A 23,283-nucleotide genomic window follows, 5' to 3' on the forward strand; every position below is an offset into this window, starting at 1 on the left:
GTGCGGGCGGCGCGGCCGGGCCGGCGATGGGCGCGGGCGGGTGGCGCTCAGGTAGCGGCGTGGGGCGGGACGGGCCGCGGGGCTGATCGGGGCGGGACGGGGGGAGACGGGACACGGCGAGTGTGGGAGCGGGCTGCGGGCTGCGGGCCGGGGGACGGAGAGCGGGAGGAGGAGGGGGAGCGGTGGGGGCAGGGCAGGCGGGCGGCCGCTTCCCGCCCGGGCCTTGCCGCGGCCCCGTGTCTCAGTCCGGTGCTCAGGGCCCGCCGTGCGGCTCGGCGCTTTGCTGCCGCCGCGTTAGTTCCCTTCGTGCTCCTGTTCCCGCAGTTGAAGCCGTCCCGGTTGACGGAGCGGCCTCGGGCTCTTACCGCGGCCTGAGCCTCCGGGCCGTGGCCGCCGCTCCGCTCCCCCCCGTTCCCCGCCCGGTCCCGGTAGCGCCGCTCGGTTCCGCCCCGCTTTGCGGCCCGCCCGGTCCCGCCCGCGGCGGTTCGTGTTTCCGCTTTGCCTTCTCCCTTCTCCCGTCCTTTTGTTGCCGCTCGTTCCCCGCTCGCAGCTGCGCCGTGTGCCCGCAGGTCGCGCTTCCAGGAGCTGAGCGGCCGGAGCGACGCCTGGCGCCATGGCTCAGTTCGGAGGGCAGAAGAACCCGCCGTGGGCCACGCAGTTCACAGCCACCGCCGTGTCCCAGCCAGGTCAGTGTGCTGCTGAGAGAGCGGCGTCCTGTATAAACGCCGTATGTCGGCAGCTCCTCACACCGCTTAAACATATCGACTTCATAGCACTTGTTTCTTTAAGGGGGATGAGTAAATTCTGTTTGTATTGATTCTCGGGGTTAGTAAACAAGGTATCGAGTTATTGGTATCCAGTGGTGTGTAAATCAAACCGCGCTGCTCCACGTTAAGTAACGCCAGCCCCTGTAAGGCACTGCAGCTCTTGAAGTGCTGCCAGAGTTTCATTTCCAGGGCAGCCTAAATTGGTGCTTACAGAGTAATTCATCTTTATTAATATGGAGGACATGCCTGGCACGGTGATGGTGTCTCTGAAGTTTGCTACTTGGTGGGGAGCAGCTGTTTGTATGCCTGTGTGTGTGTATCTCCATAGGTTTAACACCGATGTAGAACTCAGAGGTATCACCCTGCTGATAACAGGGTATCTTTGCTTTACCTGGGAGCCCTCTTTGATTGCAGCGTGGTGTTTTTGAAAACCTATCAGGCTATATTTTGTTTTCACCTTGTTTTATAGTGCATTTATACCTGGAGAGAGTAGCTGGCAGCCATCTTACACCCCCAGGGTGAGGAGCAGAAGGGGCCCTGGGCAGGGGCTGGGTGGGGTGTGGGTGCTGGAGGCACGGTCTGATTTGTGAGGTCTGATTTCTGATCCCTACTCCTGTTCCTGCAGCTCTGCCTTTGCTCAGCCTGCTCCTCAGCCTCCTTCAGTTAAACTAAGTGCACAATTTAATTGGGGCAGGACCATCAGTTGCTGCTGTGTGAAGTGTTTCACCTGCTAAATGAGGACAGGGAATCTCCAAGGATTTTCAGCTGTTCATCTAATCCAGGAGCACCTGATGTTAACATAACAGCCACTAAAGACTAATGTTTGATTGCAGTTCTGCCAGCTTCTTGCAGTGTTTCCACTGCCCTTCATGATCACTTGAAATCGTTTAGCTCCTTACATTGCTCTCTGTGGTCCCTTCCTGTTCCTATGCACAGTTGCTGTGTCAGTGTCCTCTTTCATTCTTGTCTTTATCGCTGACTCCAGTCACTGGGATGCTGCCACTCTGCTCCATTTGTAGCGCTCACGTATGCAGAGCTCCTTCCTTTCCTTATTGGACTGACTTGCTGTCTGTTGAGAGCTGAAGCGCTTTAGTTCTGAGCTGCAAATGGGCAGCCCCCCTTCCTGCAGCTCCCAGCATGGAGCTGTGCCTGCCTGTGTGCTGGGCTGCTCTGCTGCTGGGGCTGCTGACTGGCACGTGCTGCTTCTCACCGGCAGCTGAGCTCAAGGAGTTGTGCAAACTGGCTGGAGTAAATCTCTGTGTTCATGAACTGATTACAAAGTGTTGGTGCTTTGTTTCTCCAAAAGCTGTTAAAAAGATTTTTGAATGGCAGCTGTTTTTATTGGAGTGTTGGGTTCCTTCTCCAAAGGGTGCTCAAATATAGGGGAAAGAGATCCTGATGTTGATAATGCAGGGTGTGTGATATGGAGCTCTTCATAAATTTTGGTCATGAGTGGTGACTGATTATATTGCAAAATCAATTTGGTTGTTGCAAAGAGATAATTTCATTTTGTTTTGTCTTGCTGACTTTAATAGTGTATTGGCCATTTCTGGTGAAGAAGCCACCATACAAGTTTAGACTTTAATTATTGAAGTACATCACTCTAAGGTAGTAGTAAAGTTATGTACCATGTAAAGAAGTTCCTGGGATCGTTCTGGGACCATTATTTCCTGATTACTGTCTGTGCCTCTGGTGTTAGGAGACAGACAGGTAATTCCAGGGTCCAGTAAATGCCTGGTGAGGAGAGACTCTGATGTGCCACGTAGTGAAGTTGTTGCTCTTGTATTGTTTTGTGCATCACATAATGAAAACACATTCCAAACCACAAGGGGGACATCTCAATCTTGAAGACAGCACGTGCTGAGCACTGTGTCACCAGCTAAACACAGAGAGAACAGGAAGGCATCTGAGGAGTTTATGCACCATCACAGGAATCAGAAGTATTAGAACAAGCACCTTGTTTCATCCAGAAATTTCACATTTTTATTTCTTAACTTTCAGGCTTCTTCAATAGGTGTAATCTGCTCTTTAACTGTTCTGAAGCAGCACAGCAGGGACAGCTGTGTGTTATATAAGGCACTGGTGAGCGCCTGCTTCAGGATGGTCAAAAACTCACGTTGTAATTGGAAGTGGCAGAGGGAGAGACAGCAGTAGGTGTGAGGATGGAGGCAGTGCAGGGCCTGTCGTGGGAGGAGCCCCATGTTTGGCTTCCTTGGCTTCTGAAACCACATGAATGTTGGAATTTTCCAGGGAGAAAGTGGCATCGTACTGGAAATGCTCTGGTTCTGCTGTACTGTAAAGTGGTTGATTTTGCTGTTAAAATAGTTTTGCTTCCTGGAATAGTTACTTGAAATAATTGATATAAATCATAGCAGTGATAATTATTTTCATGGTTTTTAATGGATTTCTTACAGATTTCATTCCAAAACTGTAAGCACAGAGCAGTCTTACTGCATCTGTGGGTCAGAAGTGACAACTTCAATTGGAGTCAATAGGAACAGTGTGGAGTGTGAACTCCACAGGAAAAATACAGTACTCTTGCTCTTAATGATGTGTCTTTAGTAGCCCTGTTCCTATTCAATGTTCTGAAGGTGTCTGGCCAACCTGTTTTTGCTGGCAGTGTGTACTTCTGTGCCGAGCTTCTCTTTAGTTCTGTTGAAGCACGTGAACCAGACCAATAGCTTGCTTCAATGATATTTAGTCCCACAGTTGAACGTAACTTGCTCGACAAACTCGTGCTGTAGGTGGAGCAGGTTTCCTGATAGGTTTGCATTTCTTTACTGAGATTTGCATTCTGCAGTGTTTTCTGTCCCTAGGAGTTCCTTAAATAAAGCCTGAAAAAAAAATTGAAGTGATAAACCACATAGAAAGATAGATGCTGCTTGTGATTTACTTCATATTCTACAATGAATTAAAAGCTGATGTGGCAATAAAATCATGACTTTTTTCCTTCTGTACAGTGTGGGTTTGTGCAGCAGAAACTTGCTAGTATGTGCTGGAGACAGCTTGGCTTGCTCCCTTTATACGTGAGGAGTGATGAAGCTCCCTGTTGTTACAGGGCTGCTCCCCCTCTACCAGCTCCCACAGCTGAGAAATTCATCTTGCTCTGGGACAAAGACGGTACTGAGTGAAGTGAAACCTTGTGCATTTGCAGAGCACGTGTTCTATAAACCTCAGCCTCAGAGCTGCTGCTGCAGTGAGGGTTTCTCGTGCCTCCAGAATGAAATGCTAATTGATGCGCAGAAGAGAGCAGCGATCCTCACTGCACTCATCCAAAGCCTGAAACACATGCTGTGTCTCTTCTTGAATGTGTGTGTTGGGAGGAGGCGAGAGACAGGGCTGGCAGTTACTACAGCCATGCAGTCATATGCAACTTGAGAGAAGGAAATTTGTCTCTGTGCCTCTACTGTAGTGTTGTATTTGTAAATACATTTAATTAAAGAGTGTGTGGTGGGATCCTTTATGCTTTTGTTTGTTTTTGTTCAAGTGGGATTATCTAATTCAAGAGCTTGACTGAGGAGTAAAGGGTTACATACTGCGTCTAATATAACTGTGGGAAAGCGAATCTATATAAAGCCACTGTTAGTGCTGATATGTGCCTTCTCATTTCAGCTGCTCTTGGTGTGCAGCAGCCGTCACTGCTTGGAGCCTCTCCTACAATATACACCCAGCAGACGGCGCTGGCTGCAGCAGGGCTGACTACACAGACACCAACCAACTACCAGCTCACTCAGACGGCCGCTTTGCAGCAGCAGGCGGCAGCGGCGGCAGCTGCCTTACAGCAGGTAAAGGGCAGAGCATTTATGGTTGTTATTATGAACTTAAAAACATGAAACACTGGCTTTGTGCAGCATAAGGATGCATAAGGAGAGAAAGTGGGGAAATATTTACTTTGGTTTTGTAAACCTGTTAAAGAAACCAGTAGGATCGTAGGTCTGCAGCTATTGACAGATGTATGAATCAGGGAAGGTGGGAATTTTGACTGTGGAGGTGCTATTGGCCATGGAATGCAGCCTGGGAAAAGGAGTCCTGTCACACCTAAGCTGGATGTCTCAAATTCCAGATATCTCCAGTCACCATATATAACTTGATGTCATTTTGCATGGCTTCAGGCAGGTTCTGCTGTATGTGCTAATGTAAAACTGTAGCTAGGAAGTCCGGGCAGAATCCAGCCTAAAGATGAAGATGATCTGTACAAGTAGTACATATTGATACATATTTCTATTTTCTTTTGTTACATTTGAAAAGTTTTAGTCTCAAACATGTCTAGCAATTAATTGGATTTGATATCTTGGGCCTAATAATACTTGCTGTTGATGAAATATTTTGCTTTTGTCTGTTTCAGCAATATTCACAGCCTCAGCAGACTCTCTATAGTGTACAGCAACAGGTTTGTCTGATTCTTACTGCGTACATCACAAACTTAATAACGTTGGTTGTGTGTATTGTAGGAGTTGTCTGCAAAAACATCCTTGTGTGGGAAGTTGTTAAAGTAACGTTTTTTGTAGTGAAGGAGAGCTTGAAGTTTACAAACATGGAGAGATGTATCCAGAATGGATGCCAACCTTCATGCAAAAAGAAACTGAAACGTGCATACTGTTCTGTGTGTACACGATTCCTTCTAAATTTGCTCTAATCAGGGCCATGTATTTTAACTGCTGGAAAGATGCTGTCCAAAAAAAGTTCCCTCTTACATATTACATGGTCTTTGAATTTACAGCACTTAGAAAAAGACTAAAAGGACGTGGGAATTACAGGCCTAAGCTTCTCCAGCTGCCAAAACTTCTTTTAATATTCCTGTTAACTCTCAGTTACGAGGAAGCAGCGTCTGCTTACTGAATAAATCTGGATTGCACAATATTACAATTAACCAAATGAACACAATTTTATGAATATGCAAACCATTTAAACGACCGAACCCCCAAAGGACTTTTGGTGACTCACAATAAGGAAAAACTGCTCTTACTTGTAAAGAGGAGGTGAAATTGTACAGTTTCCTGAAGCACATAAAATTAATTTATAACTTTATTTATTTTAAGTTGCAGCAACCTCAGCAGACCATTTTAACTCAGGTTAGTTTGGTTTTATTGTTTGGTCTTCACCCCCAAACACAGATAATGCAAGAGCACAAATTTCTGACTTCCTGAGCATTTCAATCTGTAAAATGAACTGATATGAGTGGGCATCTTATTGGTATAGGTTGACTTTATCCAGATGTTAAAATATGCATAGCCTTGGTTTCAAAAGTTTAATGGCAACTACCTTTCCTTCTCGTATTGAAGGAAACGTATGTTGAATACTTCTTTTGTTTGTTTGAACTTCAAGTATTCAGTTGTTTTACAAAAGCAGGGAAAGTTCTTTAAAGAGGAGTTTAACTTGTGCTAACCTTATTGCAGTACGGATACTAGAGGTCTACAAAGAATCTTAATGAGCTCCAGAAGGTTGAACATGCAACCATTTTAACACTTGAACTGGTTCTTGTACTGTTTACACTTAAAATAACCATGCTTAGAAAAATATAGAGGTAAACATAGTTTACTTAATTTCAGCATTTCATTGTGTTTTAATAAGAGGAGAAGCACTTAGATTTGTTGAGATTTGAAGGGCTCTGTTGGCCTTAACTTGGAATAACATAGTTGGGATACTGGGGAGTGGATCTGTAAGCATGTATTACTAGCAAACTTAGAGTTTCTCTCTCTTCAACCCTCTGTGTGGGTTACGTGTAATCAATAATGAAGTCGTCTTTTTTTTTTTTTGTCTAGACAGTGTTAATATTTGGGAAAGGTTTCCAAACTCCACTCCAAGTGGGGAAAAAAGATCATCTCCAAAATTAAAAAATAATACTAATGACAAAAAATAAAGACTTCCACCTTCTGAAAAACTCTATTCAGAATAGTTGCTCTAGAGATTTCATAAGCAGGTCTTTACACGGGCAAAAGCTGTTCCTTGTAGACATATCAGCTGGTTATGAGATTCACAGTTTTGTTTATTCTGCTTACAGCCAGCTGTTGCGCTACCTACCAGTCTTAGCCTATCTACTCCTCAACCAGCAGCCCAGATAACTGTTTCTTACCCAGCGCCCCGCTCAAGTCAGCAGCAAACGCAACCACAAAAGCAGCGCGTCTTCACTGGGGTCGTTACTAAACTGCATGATACATTTGGTTTTGTGGATGAAGATGTCTTTTTTCAACTTAGGTAAGGTGGAAACACTTGTCTGCTGATGTGTTTGGTGGTGCCCTTGCAAGATAAAAGGTTTATCTCACTGTGTTATAATTCTGTGACTCAATTCACGGCGTCTGCAGTTAGTTTTTCTCAGTCAGCACTGAGTCAGATCTGAGTTAGCTGATAGTAGATCTGATTCCTTGCATGAATTTTTGAGTTTTCCTAATGCAAAATCCAACATTAAGAGGTGCAGAAGATAGTGAGTTCCTTATAATATGGCATAGCAGAATTTACGGATGATTAAATGCATATATTTTGCTATCTGCCTATCTTAATACAGTATATTTGAGGAGTTTCTGTTAAGGCCAAATTTGGGTATTAAATTCCTTTGTGTACTTCAAACTGAAGGTACATGCTCTTCCTTTAAGTCTTTGTAAACATTATCTGCTTTCCCCAACATCAAGCATAATTTATAAATGTGGAAATACTTTTTGTAGCTAAATAAGACTCTATTAATAATTAATAATAATTAAATAAGACATATTAATATGTCTATTGCAATATTTGCAGTGCTGTTAAAGGAAAGACACCTCAGGTGGGCGACAGAGTTTTAGTAGAAGCTACTTACAATCCTAATATGCCATTCAAATGGAATGCACAAAGGATCCAGACGCTTCCAAATCAGGTAGGAGAGTTACCCAGTGTATCTTTTACTGACTGCTTACAGTTTAAGTGCCTTCACATCTCTTTGTCTTTTCTGTTATTAGAACCAGACACAGGCTCAACCATTACTCAAGACACCTCCAGCAGTTCTTCAGCCCATTGCGCAGCAGACGGCATTTGGTGTTCAGGCACAGCCTCAGCCACAGTCCTTGCTGCAGGCACAGATATCAGCAGCTTCAATCACACCTCTGCTTCAGACACAGCCTCAGCCATTGCTGCAGCAGCCACAGCAAAAAGGTGCTCCTTCAGCGTGCTAAGCTTGTTCTAGTCCTTATTGTGCTTAGTGTGACAGTGAAAAGTCTGAAGTAATAGTTGAAGTTATGTGGAAAGAATCCCATGGAAAGGCAGGTTTTTCAGCTAGAATATGCATCTTCTTGTAACTTTGCAAGGCAGATTGTCTCCACCACTGTCTCAAGAGTGACCTGGTTAGTGATGTTCCTACAGACTTTTGTCATTTCTGCTAAGTAAATTTGGTATAGTCTTTATTCTGATACTTTTGTAGACAAAGGGGAGAGTTGAAAATAGTGGTAGTGCTGTAGTTCTTCCCCATCACTTGGACTGTTCTGCAAAGTCAAGTTTTGTATAATGGTTTCTTAAAACTGTTATTTCCATTTTAGTGTTTTATTCATTTCAGTCAGCTGAATTGACATTTATGAGAGTAAAGATTACTGAATGTGGCAAACCCGAAATGAAGACTGTTGTGATATCACTTGATCTTTGGGTGGCTGAGAAATAATTGATAATAAGACACAGTCAAGGCATTGTCTTCCTACCCATAAGTAAAGCAAGGAGAGAACATCATCTAAGCAGGACTGTTTTGGATAAGTGCTTATTACAGTCTAATTGGTCCTAGTTGTTCATAGGTGCTTGTTTGCTCTGTTTACAATCAGTTAAGTGTGTACTGCCTTGAGTCAGCAGAATTATATGTTCAGGAATTGATACACCAGGATGATCAGTTGATATAAGAGTAGTTTATACAAGAAGCTAGTTGCTATTCATAGGTAAAAACATCATAGATAAGTTGTAAGTCTTTATTTCTTTGAGTATGTGCTATACCTGTCTTAAAAACTTTACTTTTCTAAGAGGTATTTACTAGGGTAACTACTATATACTTAGATTTGTATTAATTTTCATATTAAAAATATACCTTTAAAGCAGATTTGCTTCCTGAAATAAATCCTAGAGGCTAAATTTGTATCAGTCAAGAAGAGCAAAGGTCTCTTTGAGTTTCTTGGTGAGGACCATATTGATCAACAGATCAATTTAACTCTAGAAAATGTACATGTACATGGGGAAAACAACAGTGAAGTGGCAGTGTTTTTAGGGACTTCTGCAGTTATCCACTGCTATGTACTGATTCTGTATGTTTTTGTTCCAGGTGGTTTGTTACAGCCCCCTGTCCGTCTAGTTTCACAGCCTCAACCAGCTCGGAGACTGGACCCACCATCCAGATTTTCCGGGAGGAATGACAGGGGAGGAGATCCTATGCCAAACCGAAAAGATGACAGGAGGTGAGCTGTTGACAGATCTTCATAGCATGCTTTGATTATAATCTAGTCTAACAAATCTGAGCTGCTTTCTTTACACTGGGCCAGTGATATGCACAACTGTTTATAGCAACTGATAATATTAGTTAAATGGAACTCAGTGAACACTGAGTTCTTATCTGTGTGAAGTAAAATAATAGGATTTATCAGTCTCTTGTGAAGAAATTCCTCATAGTTTTTTTTCATCAAATTCTCCTTTCCCTTTTATGAGTCATCCCTGAGTAGTCTGGGTTCTATTCTGGTAGAAAGGTTTTTGTGTTAGACGTGTGCTCTGCATGTCTCGATCATGTGTGCATTCTTTTGAAGCCGTGAGAGAGATCGGGAGAGACGCAGATCTCGGGAAAGATCACCCCAGAGAAAGCGCTCCAGAGAGAGATCACCTCGACGAGAGAGGGAGAGGTCGCCTCGAAGGCCACGACGTGTTGTTCCTCGCTACACGGTTCAGTTTTCTAAGTTTTCATTGGACTGGTACGTTTATAAAACCAGATTTTCACTTAGATCTTGCTTTAATAGTGGGCACAAATTACTGTGGAAAGTGTCAGCAAGTGTATTTAGTGAATGCTGTGATCATAAGTTTGAAGTAGCATCCAATATGTCATGGCTGAGAATCGGGAGTGAAGTTTTCTGGGCTCTCTGTTAAACTTTTGGTACTAATGCAAAATGCATTTATAACCCTGTTGTTTAACACCTTTATTAGAGGAATGCTTAGTAGCTGGTTTTTAATATGTGACTCATTAGATATATTACTCTTTTAGATGTCTCCAATGAAAAAGTATATTCATATGTATAGTTATGTGATTTTCTTACAGTTTTTATTGCTGTACCTTACAATTACTGTTGTCTGTTTCAGCCGCAGCTGTGATATGATGGAGCTGAGGAGACGTTACCAGAACTTGTATATCCCAAGTGATTTCTTTGATGCTCAGTTTACTTGGGTGGATGCTTTCCCAATGTCTAGACCATTTCAATTGGGAAACTACTGTAACTTCTACGTAATGCATAGAGAAGTAGACCCTATAGACAAAAATGCTGCTGTCCTTGATCCACCTGATGCTGATCATCTGTACAGTGCTAAGGTTTGTACTGTTTCCAGTATTAGAACTGCTCATTATATTATTTTTATTTACCCTATTGGCAAAAAATACATATAACTGAACTGTATTTATTTGTGCAAAGTGCAGTTATTTAAACCTTTTAGTAATAACTGTTAGTAGATTGAACTTGAAAGCTGGAGGATCTCTGAATGCATCTCTTAGGCAACTTTATCTAAGCAGTTCCTAAAACCCTTCCCTTTGATAGCTCTTCAATTAAAATAACTTTTGAGATTTCTGAATCAATTAGGTTTAGAAACTAAACTGTATTTTTGAAAGTCATACTGTACTGATTGTTTTAAAAAAAAACAAACAACAGCCTTGACTAAAATATCAGGTAAACTGTTGTTTTTCATTCTACCAATGCAACTCTTTCAGGAAGTTGAGCTTAAAGTACTGTCTTTAAATGAGAAAGTAGCATTTGGTTTCATAATATTAAGCCATTTAGGTTATTAAGGAAGATTGTTAGATTTGGCAGGGCCAATGGAAGGCTAGAAAGATGCAGTTAAATGTCAGCCAGCTCTTGAGATTGTAACAAAATGGAGGAATTCTGTTATTTAAACCAGAAATGTACTCAGTGTTCTTCTCAATACAGGTTGTTTTGCATATTGTGGTAACGTGAAGCAGAACAGCAGTCTGCATGTTGCTTTATATGCTTTCAGTTGATCTTTTCTGTAAGATCACATGGTATGCATATGGAATAGCAAGGGTCTGAGAGAGGTCTTTGGCAGATATTTTAAGCTCAAGATCTGCAACTTCTATTTACTGTATTCTGCTATTTTGTGATATTAAGAAAAGTGTAGGTATGTATGTGTTCACAAGTTTTGGTCATTGTTTACCAGTTATACTGGGAAGCCTTCACAAGACTGACCTGATTTACACAACAGGTGATGTTGATGGCAAGCCCTAGTATGGAAGACCTCTATCACAAGTCCTGTGCTCTGGCTGAAGATCCCCAAGAACTTCGTGATGGATTTCAGCATCCTGCTAGACTTGTAAAGGTAAATATGCCAGATACTCTTGGCAGTGAAGGTTGGTTATGCCAAAAAGGGAAGAAGCAGCTAAGTGAATTCATTTGCACTCTGAAGAGATCTAGTTTGGATATTACTTCTTTTTCCAATTTGCTGGAGTTTTGTCTTCATTGCTTTCGTGTTTACTGTTTTCTTCAACTCATTTAACATAGGTATTTGGAGAAACCTATCTATAGTGTTATCTTTGTTAGCCTTTTTTACAAGCATTTAAACCTTTTTAAGGTCTCGGCTATGACAAGAATATAAATGAAGCAGCAGATCAGTAACTATTGTAGTGAAACTTAACAATTGTTAAAATGGACAACTTGTAAGTGCTATGGTATTTCAAGACAACACGTTTGTTGTTTTTCATTTAAACTCCTTCCTAAAACTGGTAGGAAAACTCAAATTTGTAGTTATAATGTTCTTGTGATCTTATCTTTTGTAGCTGTGCTTTGTCACTTCTAAGCAGGTACATCTGTAAATGTGTGCATCGGAATTAAGACATCATTTAAATTAGTATGCATTTGTTTTCTGTGTTAGAAAGGTTTTGATAGCAGAGGAACAGGCCTCTACCGATAAGGAAACTTGATGGAAAGTCTTGCAAACAAGATTGAGTGATGATGTTTAAACCTATTCCATTACTGAAACAGTCTGTGGAAAAAAATAACTGAACTCTTTCTTGACTGACTTTCATTTTCAGATTTCAAAATAATCTGAGAGTTTGCTCACGGATTTCAGTGTGTGTGCTATGTAATATTCTTTACGCTTTGGGAAGATGACTTTTTGCCCCTAGCAGGGGAACATTCAGAAGACTCTTTCTGTCTAGTTTTTAGTGGGTATGAAAGGCAAAGATGAAGCTATGGCTATTGGAGGACACTGGTCCCCATCACTAGATGGACCTGATCCCGAGAAGGACCCTTCGGTGCTGATAAAGACGGCTATTCGTTGTTGCAAGGCTCTTACAGGGATTGACTTAAGTGTGTGCACACAATGGTAAGTACTGTACTGCAAAGTAAAATCTTTTCCTGTTATGAAAAAATAAAAAAATCATAATTAAAGGAAAGAAAAGAAGATGGGAAGACATTTTTTTTTTCCTTGGCAGCTGCTGTTGGTAGCACAGGTAAACTACTCAAAGGGTGTTCTGTTTTGTAATAAGTTCGATTGGTGCCTACTTTGCTCAGTACTGTATTAAGGACTCATTAAAGATTCTGAATTTATTCTGACTTGTTATGCTGTAATTTTTAATGAATGTGTGTTGAAAATATTTTTCATTTTGTACATAGCTGAAGAAGATCGTCAAGAGAACTTCATTTCATTGTTCTTTTGTAAATACTTAGCTGTTGGTTATATGGCCATATTTTCTCTTGGTGAGTTTATTTATCCCATGTTGTGATGTAATTTTATTAATATTACAAAAATATCTGTTGTGTGCTAAATTTCAAGGGCTTCAGTGCCTCTTATTCGCGCATTAGACCTGTGCGTGCTAAATAACAAGCAGCATGAAACAGTATTTGGTGAGTCGTCTTCCTTTCCAATTCTGATACATCTTTACAAACGTGCCGGAAGAGAAAATATGGCTTCCATAATTTTTTTCTTTAGATAAACTTCAAGGTCTTGCAGCAAAATTTCTTTACTTGATGTGCTACAAGTGATCTAGGCTCTTTAAAATGTATTGTAGAATTTTTTTTCCAACATGCTTCTTCCCTTGCAACAGGTACCGTTTTGCAGAGATTCGCTACCATCGCCCTGAGGAGACGCACAAGGGGCGTACAGTTCCAGCTCATGTGGAGACAGTGGTTTTATTTTTCCCGGATGTTTGGCATTGCCTTCCCACCCGCTCAGAGTGGGAAACCCTCTCCCGAGGATACAAGCAGCAGCTGGTCGAGAAGCTTCAGGGTGAACGCAAGGAGGCTGATGGAGAACAGGCACTGAACGCTAATCCCTTTTTCTATTTCTGCTTCTCACAGGCACAGGAACACAGGCACAAAATGCACATCACATACTACACAACATACATACATAGGAAGAACATAACTGGTAACAATGACTGGTAAACCAGCTTTCAGCAGTGTAGCGAATGTTGGTTTTTATTTTTGTTTCAGCTAGTTTACTAACTTTAACTGTGTATGCCGATACCACAAATGGAATTAAATTGTGCTTATGATGCGCAGAACAATTTTTATCGTAGAAGTAGTTGCTGGAATCTGGAACCAGTTGTTGAGTGAGATGCAGTTCATGAATAGCTGCCTTCAAACATTTTGCCATTTTCTAAAATCCCTAAATTCTCTCCTGTGGCCCGTTCTAATTGTGATATTTGAAACTCAACAGACACTAGTCTGAAACATCTGAATTTCAGGCCACGTGGCTGATCAGCATCTTGGATTAAGGGAAGGTCTGACTGAACAAAGAGTAACTCTGGGGATTTAAAACCTGGGGGAAGATCACACACTGTGCGGTTGATGGAGACCGGCAGTGTCTGTGTAACCCCGATATTCTTTGTGGTGTTGCTTATCACCCTTTTGTGTTCCACAGATCTGGCTTGTATTGGCTGAGTGGCACTGTGATCATTTATGAAGTGGTAGAATGTGTGTGTGAACTTGTCTAAACAATAACTTTAGGAGAAGACTGTCTGAAACAGTTGTGACCTTGCACAGATCAGCAACAGAATTTAAAAAATTACTGAAATACTTTCGAGCTTTCTGAAAGGTAAATTTACAATTTTATTTGTCAGGATGAAGAGGAAAAGGATGATGGGGAGGCAAAAGAGATCTCTACGCCTACACACTGGTCTAAACTGGATCCGAAAACGATGAAGGTAACTACGTTTCTAAACTTGATTCCATGGTACCTTTTCTTTTTTAAAGCAGAATGTGAAATACAGCCATCGTTCCCTTAACCAAGGAGAAAATTTTAGTAGTGATCTTTGTTCCTTGCTGGTTTTATATGTATTGTGTATGACATCACAGTCTGAGAGTGACACTTCTGATAGGAATCGGTGATTACAGGTAGTTGAAGCTTTTGTGACTTTTGAACTTTGTTTACTTAAAGCTCATCACATATGATGCAGTTTAACTGGAAAATGAAAGTTCTACGTTAATCTGGTCGTATCTATTTACATTTAAAAATGTGGGGTCTAAAATAGTTTAGTGTTAGTTTAAAAAGGCAGTAATAAGATGAAAATGTATGTCAGGAGAAAAAAGTTTCCACAGGAGATAATAGCCTTAAGCTACCAAATCTTTCCCTGCCACTGTGAAGCCCTTAAAAAAGGGTTCTTTAAGGAGAAAATGACTATGAGCATTCTGTTTTGTATTGATATTTACTAGTGCTACTCAGTAGAGATTTAAAATAAATACACTTGACTTTTCGGTGATCTTGATTTTATTTTCTTTTTTTTACTTCACCTTTTCTGCTAATCGCTTGTTTTGAATGTCGCTGGTTGATACCACTTACAGAACTTTTATTTACCAGGTAAATGACCTTCGCAAAGAATTAGAAAGTCGAACTCTTAGCTCTAAAGGACTGAAATCTCAGTTGATAGCTCGACTGACAAAGCAACTGAAAGTAGAGGAGCAAAAAGAAGAGCAAAAGGAGCTAGAGAAGTCTGAGAAAGAAGAGGAAGAGGAGGAGGATAGGAAATCTGAAGATGACAAAGAGGTTAGGCTTTGGATATATTTGGTTTAAGTCTTATTAAATATACATAAATACATAAAACTATAGATATAAATTGGTTTAAATATATAAGTATAAAAAGTACAGGACTATGCCTTGTTGTATAGTTTTCAGATGGCTATGCTGGGAACTCTTGCTGTAATTTGAGATGCTGAATTGGATTGAAATCTTAGCAAGCTTCAATTCTTGAATCAGCAAAGTCAGCTGAAATGTGCAGCTGCCCTCAAGGTGACTGAATTAATGTCAGACTATAAGTGTAAGTGGGAAAAATTCCAAACTTTCCCCCCAAAATGCTCATCTGCAAACGAATGAATGCATTTAACAAGATCTTCAACTCTTACACCTGTATGGAAAGTAGCTGCTTAGTTCTATTTCTTCTGCTTATTGATGTTCAAGCCATAGGGTTACATAGAGTTACTGTAGAAATTCTTATTTCAGTTTGTAAAAGGTTGTAGTGTTTCAGTCAGTCCAGTTCCTTCACACAGCTCTTGTTTTGGTTACGTTGTTATTTCTGTATCATCAAACTTCATTTCTCACTTTTGGATGCACTCCCTGTGCAGTGCAGTTTCTCAGTGTTGTAGCTGTTTCAGTACTGCTAAATTTCTTCTTATATTTCTTGAGGGTGAACAAGACCTGTGCGATAATGCTGGAGTCCAGCCACATCAAATGGGCATAAACGCATGGAAAGCATTGTGTTGTTTGCTTTTAAACCTGCATTTTTATGTATTCTTATCTGCTAACTAGTATGGGATAATTTGAAATTTTGGACATCTGTGTAAACTTTGTCAATGGAGCAGAGGCTGCGTATGTGCTTACTAATTCTTTCAGCTGCTGCCTTCTTCCAGAGTTTGGATGAGCTGAAGAGTCTTGGGATTCCTTGCAGTATCTTCCTTCTGTGATTAGGAGCAGGAAGATTAAATTGTTTGCCTTTTAGAGAGCAAAAGCTCTGCCATGACTTATGTACTTGTAAGACTTCAGTGCTCCAGCCTTGGCAATAGATAAATTGCTTGCTGTTTTACCCTTAGCCTTCGTTTAAGTTTGCATTGAAGGTGCCTCTGTAAATTCTGTTTCTCATACCCAAAATTTGAGTTAATTATTTCATGCTAGTTGTTGAAACAGCATTGGATAACTTTGGGAAATTATCAAATAAACTTTACTCTTCCTATGTGAGAAATAAGGTAAGATTAAGATTGCTGCTCTAAAAACGTCAAAACAAATGAAATACTCCTCCAGATCTCTGACTCCTTTGCTGGTTTAAGTACCATTTTTTGAAGTAAACTAGTTTTATTCCTTCCAGTGTTGAGTGTAAACATGCTGCACCCAGCACCACAAAATAGTTGGAAGATACTCATTGCTTTGAGGTTAAACAATATGGCAACTCCTACTTAAAGTTGCTCAAGTTTCCAATCTGCACTCTTAGGCTGGTGTTGGCAATGGATGTGGAATACATTCTATAGGTACTGGTGTAATTTCTGTTATCTGCCTTACATTAAGCAGTCTTAGGCTTTCCTTCTCTTTCTTCAAAGCAGTGGGTCCTAAAAACTAATATAGATAGGAGCTGCAACATTGGGAATATGCTTTGTGCTATTCTTTTCCTCTTCAGGAAGAGGAAAGAAAACGTCAAGAAGAAATGGAACGTCAGCGGCGGGAGAGACGGTACATCTTGCCTGATGAACCAGCAATCATTGTGCATCCCAACTGGGCAGCAAAGAGTGGCAAGTTTGACTGTAGTATAATGTCACTCAGTGTTCTTCTGGACTATAGGTTGGAGGATAATAAAGAACATTCCTTTGAGGTAATTTAGCTCTGATAGTATATTAAAGCAACTTTTTATTGAGCTACATATTATAAAGTGTTGAATGAAAAAAATGTTACCTAGCAAATGCACGTGTTTATAGTTACTTATTCTTTGTAATTCTGTGGTGATAGTGGTTTTTGATGAGGCTGCATCTCAAGTACTGTGTTCAGTTTTGGGCTTCTGAATACAAGAAAGACACTCATGCCCTGGAATGTGTCCAGAGAAGGGCAACAAAACTGGTGAGGGGTCTGGAGCACAAGTCCTTCCCTACCTTGTGATTCTATGGTTCTACTTAAATTCATGATAGCATGACAAAATTAAACTTAATGTAAAATGAATTTTGTTGTGCGATCCAGTATTTAGTAGCAGGTTTGTAATAGCAGTGTAATCAGAGTGTAGTATCCAGGAAGAACAGAGACTGTAGTTTATACATTAGTGTAGGTCCTAAATTACTGCAATACAGGAGAGGAATATAAAGTTCAGTGAGGTTTGTATATGCAAAACAGATTGCAAGAAGTATCAAAGGCATAAAACTCTGACATGGTGAAAAGTGAGTAAGATGATAAACACTTTGTTACTATTTAAATCATAAGTTTAAAAAAATTTTAATATTAACATTGAAACTTTCTTAATTCTCATTCTTTATGTGCAGGTTTCATTGTTTGCAGAACTCTTCAATGAAATGCTTCAGAGGGATTTTGGTGTCAGAATTTATAAAGCACTGATTTCCCTCCCAGAGCGGGAGGACAAAAAAGACAAAAAAAGCAAAAGAGATGAGCGAAAAGAAAAAAAGGAAGAAAAAGAAGAAGAAAATGATGAACCAAAACCTAAGAGGAGAAAATCTGGAGATGATAAAGACAAAAAAGAAGATAATAAAGATGAAAAGAAGGTCTGTGTTAGATTATATTTGGAGTACTGTCCTGTCTGGATCAATATTAAACTGATAGTTGAATTTCACTTTGTCGTGTTCTCAAACTCAGTTTTTATATTGTTGTTCAATTGATCTGAATCTGTTTAAATAAGATTCATTCAGTCATTCAAAAATTTTACAGGTTTATTTGATTATTTTAAACATCTCTCCCTCTCTCCCCTTGTTGACCTTTACCACCTAGATTTGAGTGTGTGTGGTTTTAAGCGACTAAACACAAGCATACTCAAATTCTGAATGAGTGCTAGAGTGATGGCTTTAACTTTGCTGTTTTTCGGTTCTGACTGGATTAACTTCTAGCAACTTTTGTTACAGAGGGAAGAAAAAAGGAAAGAAGATTCCAAAGATGAAGAAGAAACTGAAGATGACAATAATCAAGAAGAATATGATCCAATGGAGGCAGAAGAAGCTGAAGATGAAGACGAAGGTATCTTGAATTGGGAATTTTTTGGCTTTGATTTTCTTTCAAGCTGGAAAATGCACTGAAAGGAGAAATCTAAAACTGCATTATTGCATTAATTCTATTTCAGTAATTCTGACCAGTGCTGCTAAACATGAGACTTTCTGGTAGGCGTTTTATTAACATAGCTTAAATAAATCTGTAGCTGTGGTACCCTACGTAAGGCATGCATATAGAAGTGGTTTTATTTTTTTCAGAATGCAGACCACTCGCAGCTCCCATTGAAGTCAGTAGGAGATGTGAGTATTCAGCACCTCTGAAAAACCAAGCCACTTTGAAGTGCCTGACTTCATATTCCTCAGTTATAAAATGTCATCCTGTTTTTATTAGGCTGGAATGTAGTGTGGGTTTTGTTTGATGAAGCTGTAAGGAGTTGATTTATTTTTGAGTGGAGTTACGTTTGCCTGAAGAAGTGGGAAAAAGGACTGGGGAACGTTCCTCTCTGCACGAGCAGCAGGTAGCCCTCTTTCCCACCTCTGAGATACAGGAAGATGTAAGGCGTGCTGTGTGCTTTTTGGTTTGTACTTTTCAGTGGGAGGAAGGTGCCAAAGCAGGGTTTTCACCAGAGACATAGGTTTGAACTTGCTTACATATTGCAGTCCTGCTGTTTTCTAGCAAGTATTTTCAGGTATATGTTTGGTTTTTTTGCAAGAAGTATTGCACCAACCCTGAAAATGGGTGCTGTCTCATTTAATTTTCCGAAATGACTCTTCATTGCTTGTTGTCTGTCCCCTGAGCACATGCCCTGGACTCTTCTGTGCAAGTGCTGCTACTTCCCATAATCTGCCCTTGTGCTGTTCTCACTGAGATTTAGTGAGACTGCTCCAGCTTCCCATGGAGGTGCAGGAAAAAGCTTGTAGTTGTCAGAAACATGTTGGCAAAACTAGAGAAATGTTTGCATATTTATTTTTTCAATGTTTTCCTCACAAGAAAGGTGAGAAGTTTCTTAAAGAAATTTGTCACCTGATTCTGTGACAAAAAAAAACTTGTGAGGTACAGAGCTGCGTGCCGTGATACGTCCCTGTAGCTGCTGTCACATTCCTCTTTCTTTTAGATTTAGTTTCATAGTACGCACTTGTTTCATATCTAACAAGCAATGTAATCCATAACACCGAGAATCTCAAGTTTAGGATCAAATACACCAGTAATGCCTCAGTCATGAGTATAAGCATGTTTTTAATATACAGCTGTTACTGTTGTTATAATGCAGTCTAAAATATTGAAGAGTAAACAACACTGATTCCTATTTTTTTTACTTAATAGGAATAACCATAGCTGAATGTAGACTTTGGCAAGCCTCTTTAGGAAGAAATAATTTTCTACACACTACTTAAACAGATAGTGATGATGGCACAACTGGGTTTGGTCTGGTTAGCATTTATTTCAGCTCTTCTATCCTGTGCATGTGATAAGTAAGAATCTACAGGATAAAATAGTTAAATGTTTTAGGTTAAAATAAGACAAAATAAGAACAACGACTAAGAGGAGTGATTTAATCGTGTCATAGAATGGCTTGAGTTGGAACAGATCTTAAAGATAATTGAGCTCCAGCCCTGCAGTTCAGGCTGCCCAGGGCCCCATCAGTGGCACTGTGTACCTGCAGGGATGGGGCACCCACAGCTCTGGGAGGCAGTGCCAGCACCTCACCGCTCTCTGAGTTGAAGAATTTACATTCTTTTACAATTACATTTACATAACATAAACTTTAACATAAACTTGCCATCTTTTAGTTTAAAGCCATTCCCCCTTGTCTGTCAGTATTAGGTGGCGTAAGAAGTTGCTCTCCCTCCTACTTACAAGCTCCCTTCAAGTACTGGAAGACCACAATGTGTTCTCCATAATAAATGTCATTTGTTTTTTATTCTGCGGGGAAGTATGTTTTCAGAAGTATGTTTTCAGATGTTTGAGGGCCTTTGTGAGCTTCTTAATGAGCATGTGTTTTTGAGATAAAGTTTATTGAGTCATTTACTGTGGGAATGTTGAATTTTTTTCTGTCTTATAGACCGGGAAGAAGAAGAAATGAATAAACGAGAGGACAGAAGAGAGGGAAACAAGCACATTAAAGAGAGGTCATCTAAAGATAAAGTAATTAACATCTTTCTTAACTTCATATAATCTTGTATAAAGATGCTATAATCAGAGTTTACTTTTGCTTTCATTCTATTTATGCTCTTGATTACTTCAGCACTTCAAAAGTGAAATTACATAAAAAGTACTTACCCCAAGACTGCTTGGGGTAAGGTGCAGACAAGATGCTTCAATTTATGTATGAAAGATGTTGGATTAAAAACTCTTGGGAAAAAAGATCTTGTATAAATTTGAACTGATTAGTTTGAGCATATGGAAGGCAGATGATCACTTTAGTTTTCAGCTTCTGTATTCTTTTTTAAAATTAAAAAAAAAAGCAGAAGTTTAGCTTGTCTTATAAACTGGCTTTTTCTTTTTAAGCTTGTCTCCATAGCTCAGGTTAAGGAATAGCATAGGTTAGATTTTTTTGTGCTTGAGTTTTCCTTATAAATGCTAAAGTAAAGTGTATGATGCTTTTCGTTTCCCCAGTGGAAATTAGGAGATGAAGACCAGAAATAAGGGGGGAAAAACAGGCTGCAGAACTGTTTTACCTCTTGAGAGCTGTGAATGTTTGTTCCCTACATACTTACAGGGACTTCATTTTGGAAGTGGCTCTTCAATTAAATCTTTGGCTGGGGAAATAAGGATTTTTTTTTTTTTAACTGCTTTTTCAAACTTTCTGACATATCGGACTGGACAAAATGAAGCTGCCTGCCCTGCCAGGTGTTTCTGTTCATTGTGCTGTAAGTCTTCAAAATAATTAACAGATTGCTCTTCCTAAATAGCTTGCTTATATTATCTGAGTTCAGTAGGTAAATATTAGCTGTATTAATCTCTCTTCTCAAACAATAAAATGAAAAGTGGTAAATATCAGCTATCTGACAAGTTTACTTGGTTTTAGTATAGGATGGTGCACATGGTATTTTTGCCTTCCTAATGATCCAAATATGGTTTTTCTGCAGGAGAAAGACAAGACACAGATGGTCACTGTTAATAGGGATCTTCTGATGGCTTTTGTTTATTTTGACCAAAGTCACTGTGGGTATCTTCTGGAGAAGGACATGGAGGAGATACTGTACACTCTTGGACTACACCTGTCTCGTGCTCAGGTTTTGCATCTTCTTTTTCTAGCTCGTTTTCATTTTAAACCCAAAATTGTTAAAATTGAAAAAGCTGTGCAATTTCTTTAGTTAAGTTTTTCAAGTTAATTCACTCTTGCTTAGGTACTTTAATTTGTGTATTAGTCCCGTACTTCTTTTCTGTGTTTTAGGTCAAGAAGCTACTCAATAAAGTAGTACTTAGAGAATCCTGCTTTTACAGAAGACTAACAGATACTTCTAAAGATGAGGAAAACCAAGAAGAATCAGAAGAACTACAAGAAGATATGTTAGGTTGTACTTCTTTATTTCAGAAACTTACTGTTCCTGTGTGAATGTTTTGAGAGTTGTGAGATGCTTTCTTACTAATTCAGATCTGCAGAGAACTTGCCAGTTTGGAAAAGTATATCTTGGGCAGTTTGCAACAGTTCCTAAATGTCTGTATTTCTGGCTTCCCTCAGGTTTTGTTGCGTTTACTTGGGTGAGTCTCGGGGTCCTGGAACAGGAGGAGGGATAGAGGTTGAATGTTCATTAACAACATTACTCATTCCTAGTAGTTCTGCAGTCAGGAGGATCAGTGCTGTAGGTAGTATAACAGAGTGTGGTGTTGTTTTTAGGGTTTTCTTTTTTCATACAAATTACTGCAGGGAGGGAAAGAGGAATGGCATAAAGGAAACCTTAGTCTTTCTTCCCACATAGGAAGAGACCACATCATGAGCTTGTCTGTAGTATTTAAGGTATGACTCGAAGTTAGTATGGAACGTTACTTTTAAACTGATGTAGGAATTTGTAGGTTGATAGCTGGAACTGCAGGCAACCAAAAAATGACAATGATTATTTGTTAATATTATTCTAATTCAGGAAACAGATTGCTGTTGCCATCACCTACAGTAAAGCAAGAATCAAAAGCTGTAGAAGAGAACGTTGGCCTTATTGTATACAATGGAGCTATGGTGGATGTCGGGAGCCTTTTGCAGAAGCTGGAGAAGAGTGAAAGAGTGCGGGCAGAGATAGAACAAAAGCTTCAACTGCTGGAAGAAAAAACAGGTGTGACATTGAAGATGGTACTTACACGAATGCAAGATACTACATTTTTTTTAGATCAACCAATTTGTGATCTAGATTTCTTAGATCTTTGTACATTATAAATTCTTGTATTTTCTGCTTTCTAAGCCCTTTGTACTTGTACACTAGCAATAGTTGAAGTACAGTTTGTCACCACGCTGAAATCCTTTGCCATAAGGCTCTGAAGTGTAGTTAGAATTTAATATGATAAATGATAATCCAATGCAGTCTTTAACAGTCTTCCAAAAAATAGTTAGGTATTGGCTTGTGAATGGAATGTCAGAGTGTAAAACGTGCTGTTGGAAGTAACTGACTGCTTTCTTTTTTTAAGATGAGGATGAAAAGACCATACTGCAGCTGGAGAATTCTAACAAAAGTCTGTCTGCGGAGCTCAAAGAAGTCAAAAAGGACCTTGGCCAGCTGCAAGAGAACTTGAAGATCTCAGATGAGAAAAATTTGCAATTTGAGAGTCAGCTGAATAAGACAATCAAAAACCTCGCTACTGTTATGGATGAAATGCAAAGTGTGCTTAAGCAGGTTTGATTTCTTTTACTTTCATTTTTGATGGTTAAAATTATATGGTTAAAAAGGAAAAATAACCTTAAAATAAACATCAGTATTGTTACACAGCACTGCACCCCACTGTGTGTCCATAGTAGATCCATTGCTCCACCAGAACTGGCTAAAGGTGCTGTGTAATTGTTCCCACACTTAGTACAGTTATGTAGCCTTGGTGTCATTCTGCCCAGTGCTTCAGAGCTGAAAATGTTCTGTGCCTATAGTGCTTTCAGGCGTCTTTGACCAATGGAGATATTTTGTGTTAAAGCTGGTACGTCTTAATGGAACTTACTGGGTTTGGTGGAAACTGCTTTTGTTTGTTCATTGAAAAGAAAAAA

General features: G+C 39.9%; 1 protein-coding gene and 1 non-coding gene across 6 annotated transcripts in view; both read left to right on the forward strand.

Annotated features, from left to right (window-relative positions):
- Window positions 1–23,283, forward strand: part of CCAR1 (cell division cycle and apoptosis regulator 1) — a 24,467-nt gene continuing 1,184 nt past the window's right edge. The window contains exons 1-25 of one of the 5 annotated variants that reach the window (XM_015866328.2): window positions 1–51; window positions 570–686; window positions 4,380–4,552; window positions 5,113–5,157; window positions 5,807–5,839; window positions 6,769–6,962; window positions 7,500–7,614; window positions 7,697–7,889; window positions 9,031–9,163; window positions 9,506–9,667; window positions 10,050–10,275; window positions 11,178–11,291; window positions 12,130–12,296; window positions 13,018–13,228; window positions 14,035–14,118; window positions 14,772–14,957; window positions 16,576–16,767; window positions 17,423–17,659; window positions 18,014–18,125; window positions 18,356–18,397; window positions 20,161–20,243; window positions 21,188–21,334; window positions 21,496–21,616; window positions 22,184–22,369; window positions 22,719–22,924. In XM_015866328.2, the coding sequence (XP_015721814.1) occupies window positions 614–686; window positions 4,380–4,552; window positions 5,113–5,157; window positions 5,807–5,839; window positions 6,769–6,962; window positions 7,500–7,614; window positions 7,697–7,889; window positions 9,031–9,163; window positions 9,506–9,667; window positions 10,050–10,275; window positions 11,178–11,291; window positions 12,130–12,296; window positions 13,018–13,228; window positions 14,035–14,118; window positions 14,772–14,957; window positions 16,576–16,767; window positions 17,423–17,659; window positions 18,014–18,125; window positions 18,356–18,397; window positions 20,161–20,243; window positions 21,188–21,334; window positions 21,496–21,616; window positions 22,184–22,369; window positions 22,719–22,924 (3,435 nt within the window). In that variant the 5' untranslated portion in view covers window positions 1–51; window positions 570–613. The remainder of the gene's footprint in view (window positions 52–569; window positions 687–4,379; window positions 4,553–5,112; window positions 5,158–5,806; window positions 5,840–6,768; window positions 6,963–7,499; window positions 7,615–7,696; window positions 7,890–9,030; window positions 9,164–9,505; window positions 9,668–10,049; window positions 10,276–11,177; window positions 11,292–12,129; window positions 12,297–13,017; window positions 13,229–14,034; window positions 14,119–14,771; window positions 14,958–16,575; window positions 16,768–17,422; window positions 17,660–18,013; window positions 18,126–18,355; window positions 18,398–20,160; window positions 20,244–21,187; window positions 21,335–21,495; window positions 21,617–22,183; window positions 22,370–22,718; window positions 22,925–23,283) is intronic. The other 4 variants (XM_015866329.2, XM_015866331.2, XM_015866332.2 and 1 more) reach the window with 4 other exon arrangements.
- On the forward strand, window positions 11,916–11,978 carry LOC116653639. Its single transcript, XR_004307841.1, has one exon. It is a non-coding gene; the product is annotated as a small nucleolar RNA SNORD98 (small nucleolar RNA).

This window comes from Coturnix japonica, chromosome 6 (assembly GCF_001577835.2).
Source record: "Coturnix japonica isolate 7356 chromosome 6, Coturnix japonica 2.1, whole genome shotgun sequence".
Classification (NCBI taxonomy): Eukaryota; Metazoa; Chordata; class Aves; order Galliformes; family Phasianidae; genus Coturnix; species Coturnix japonica.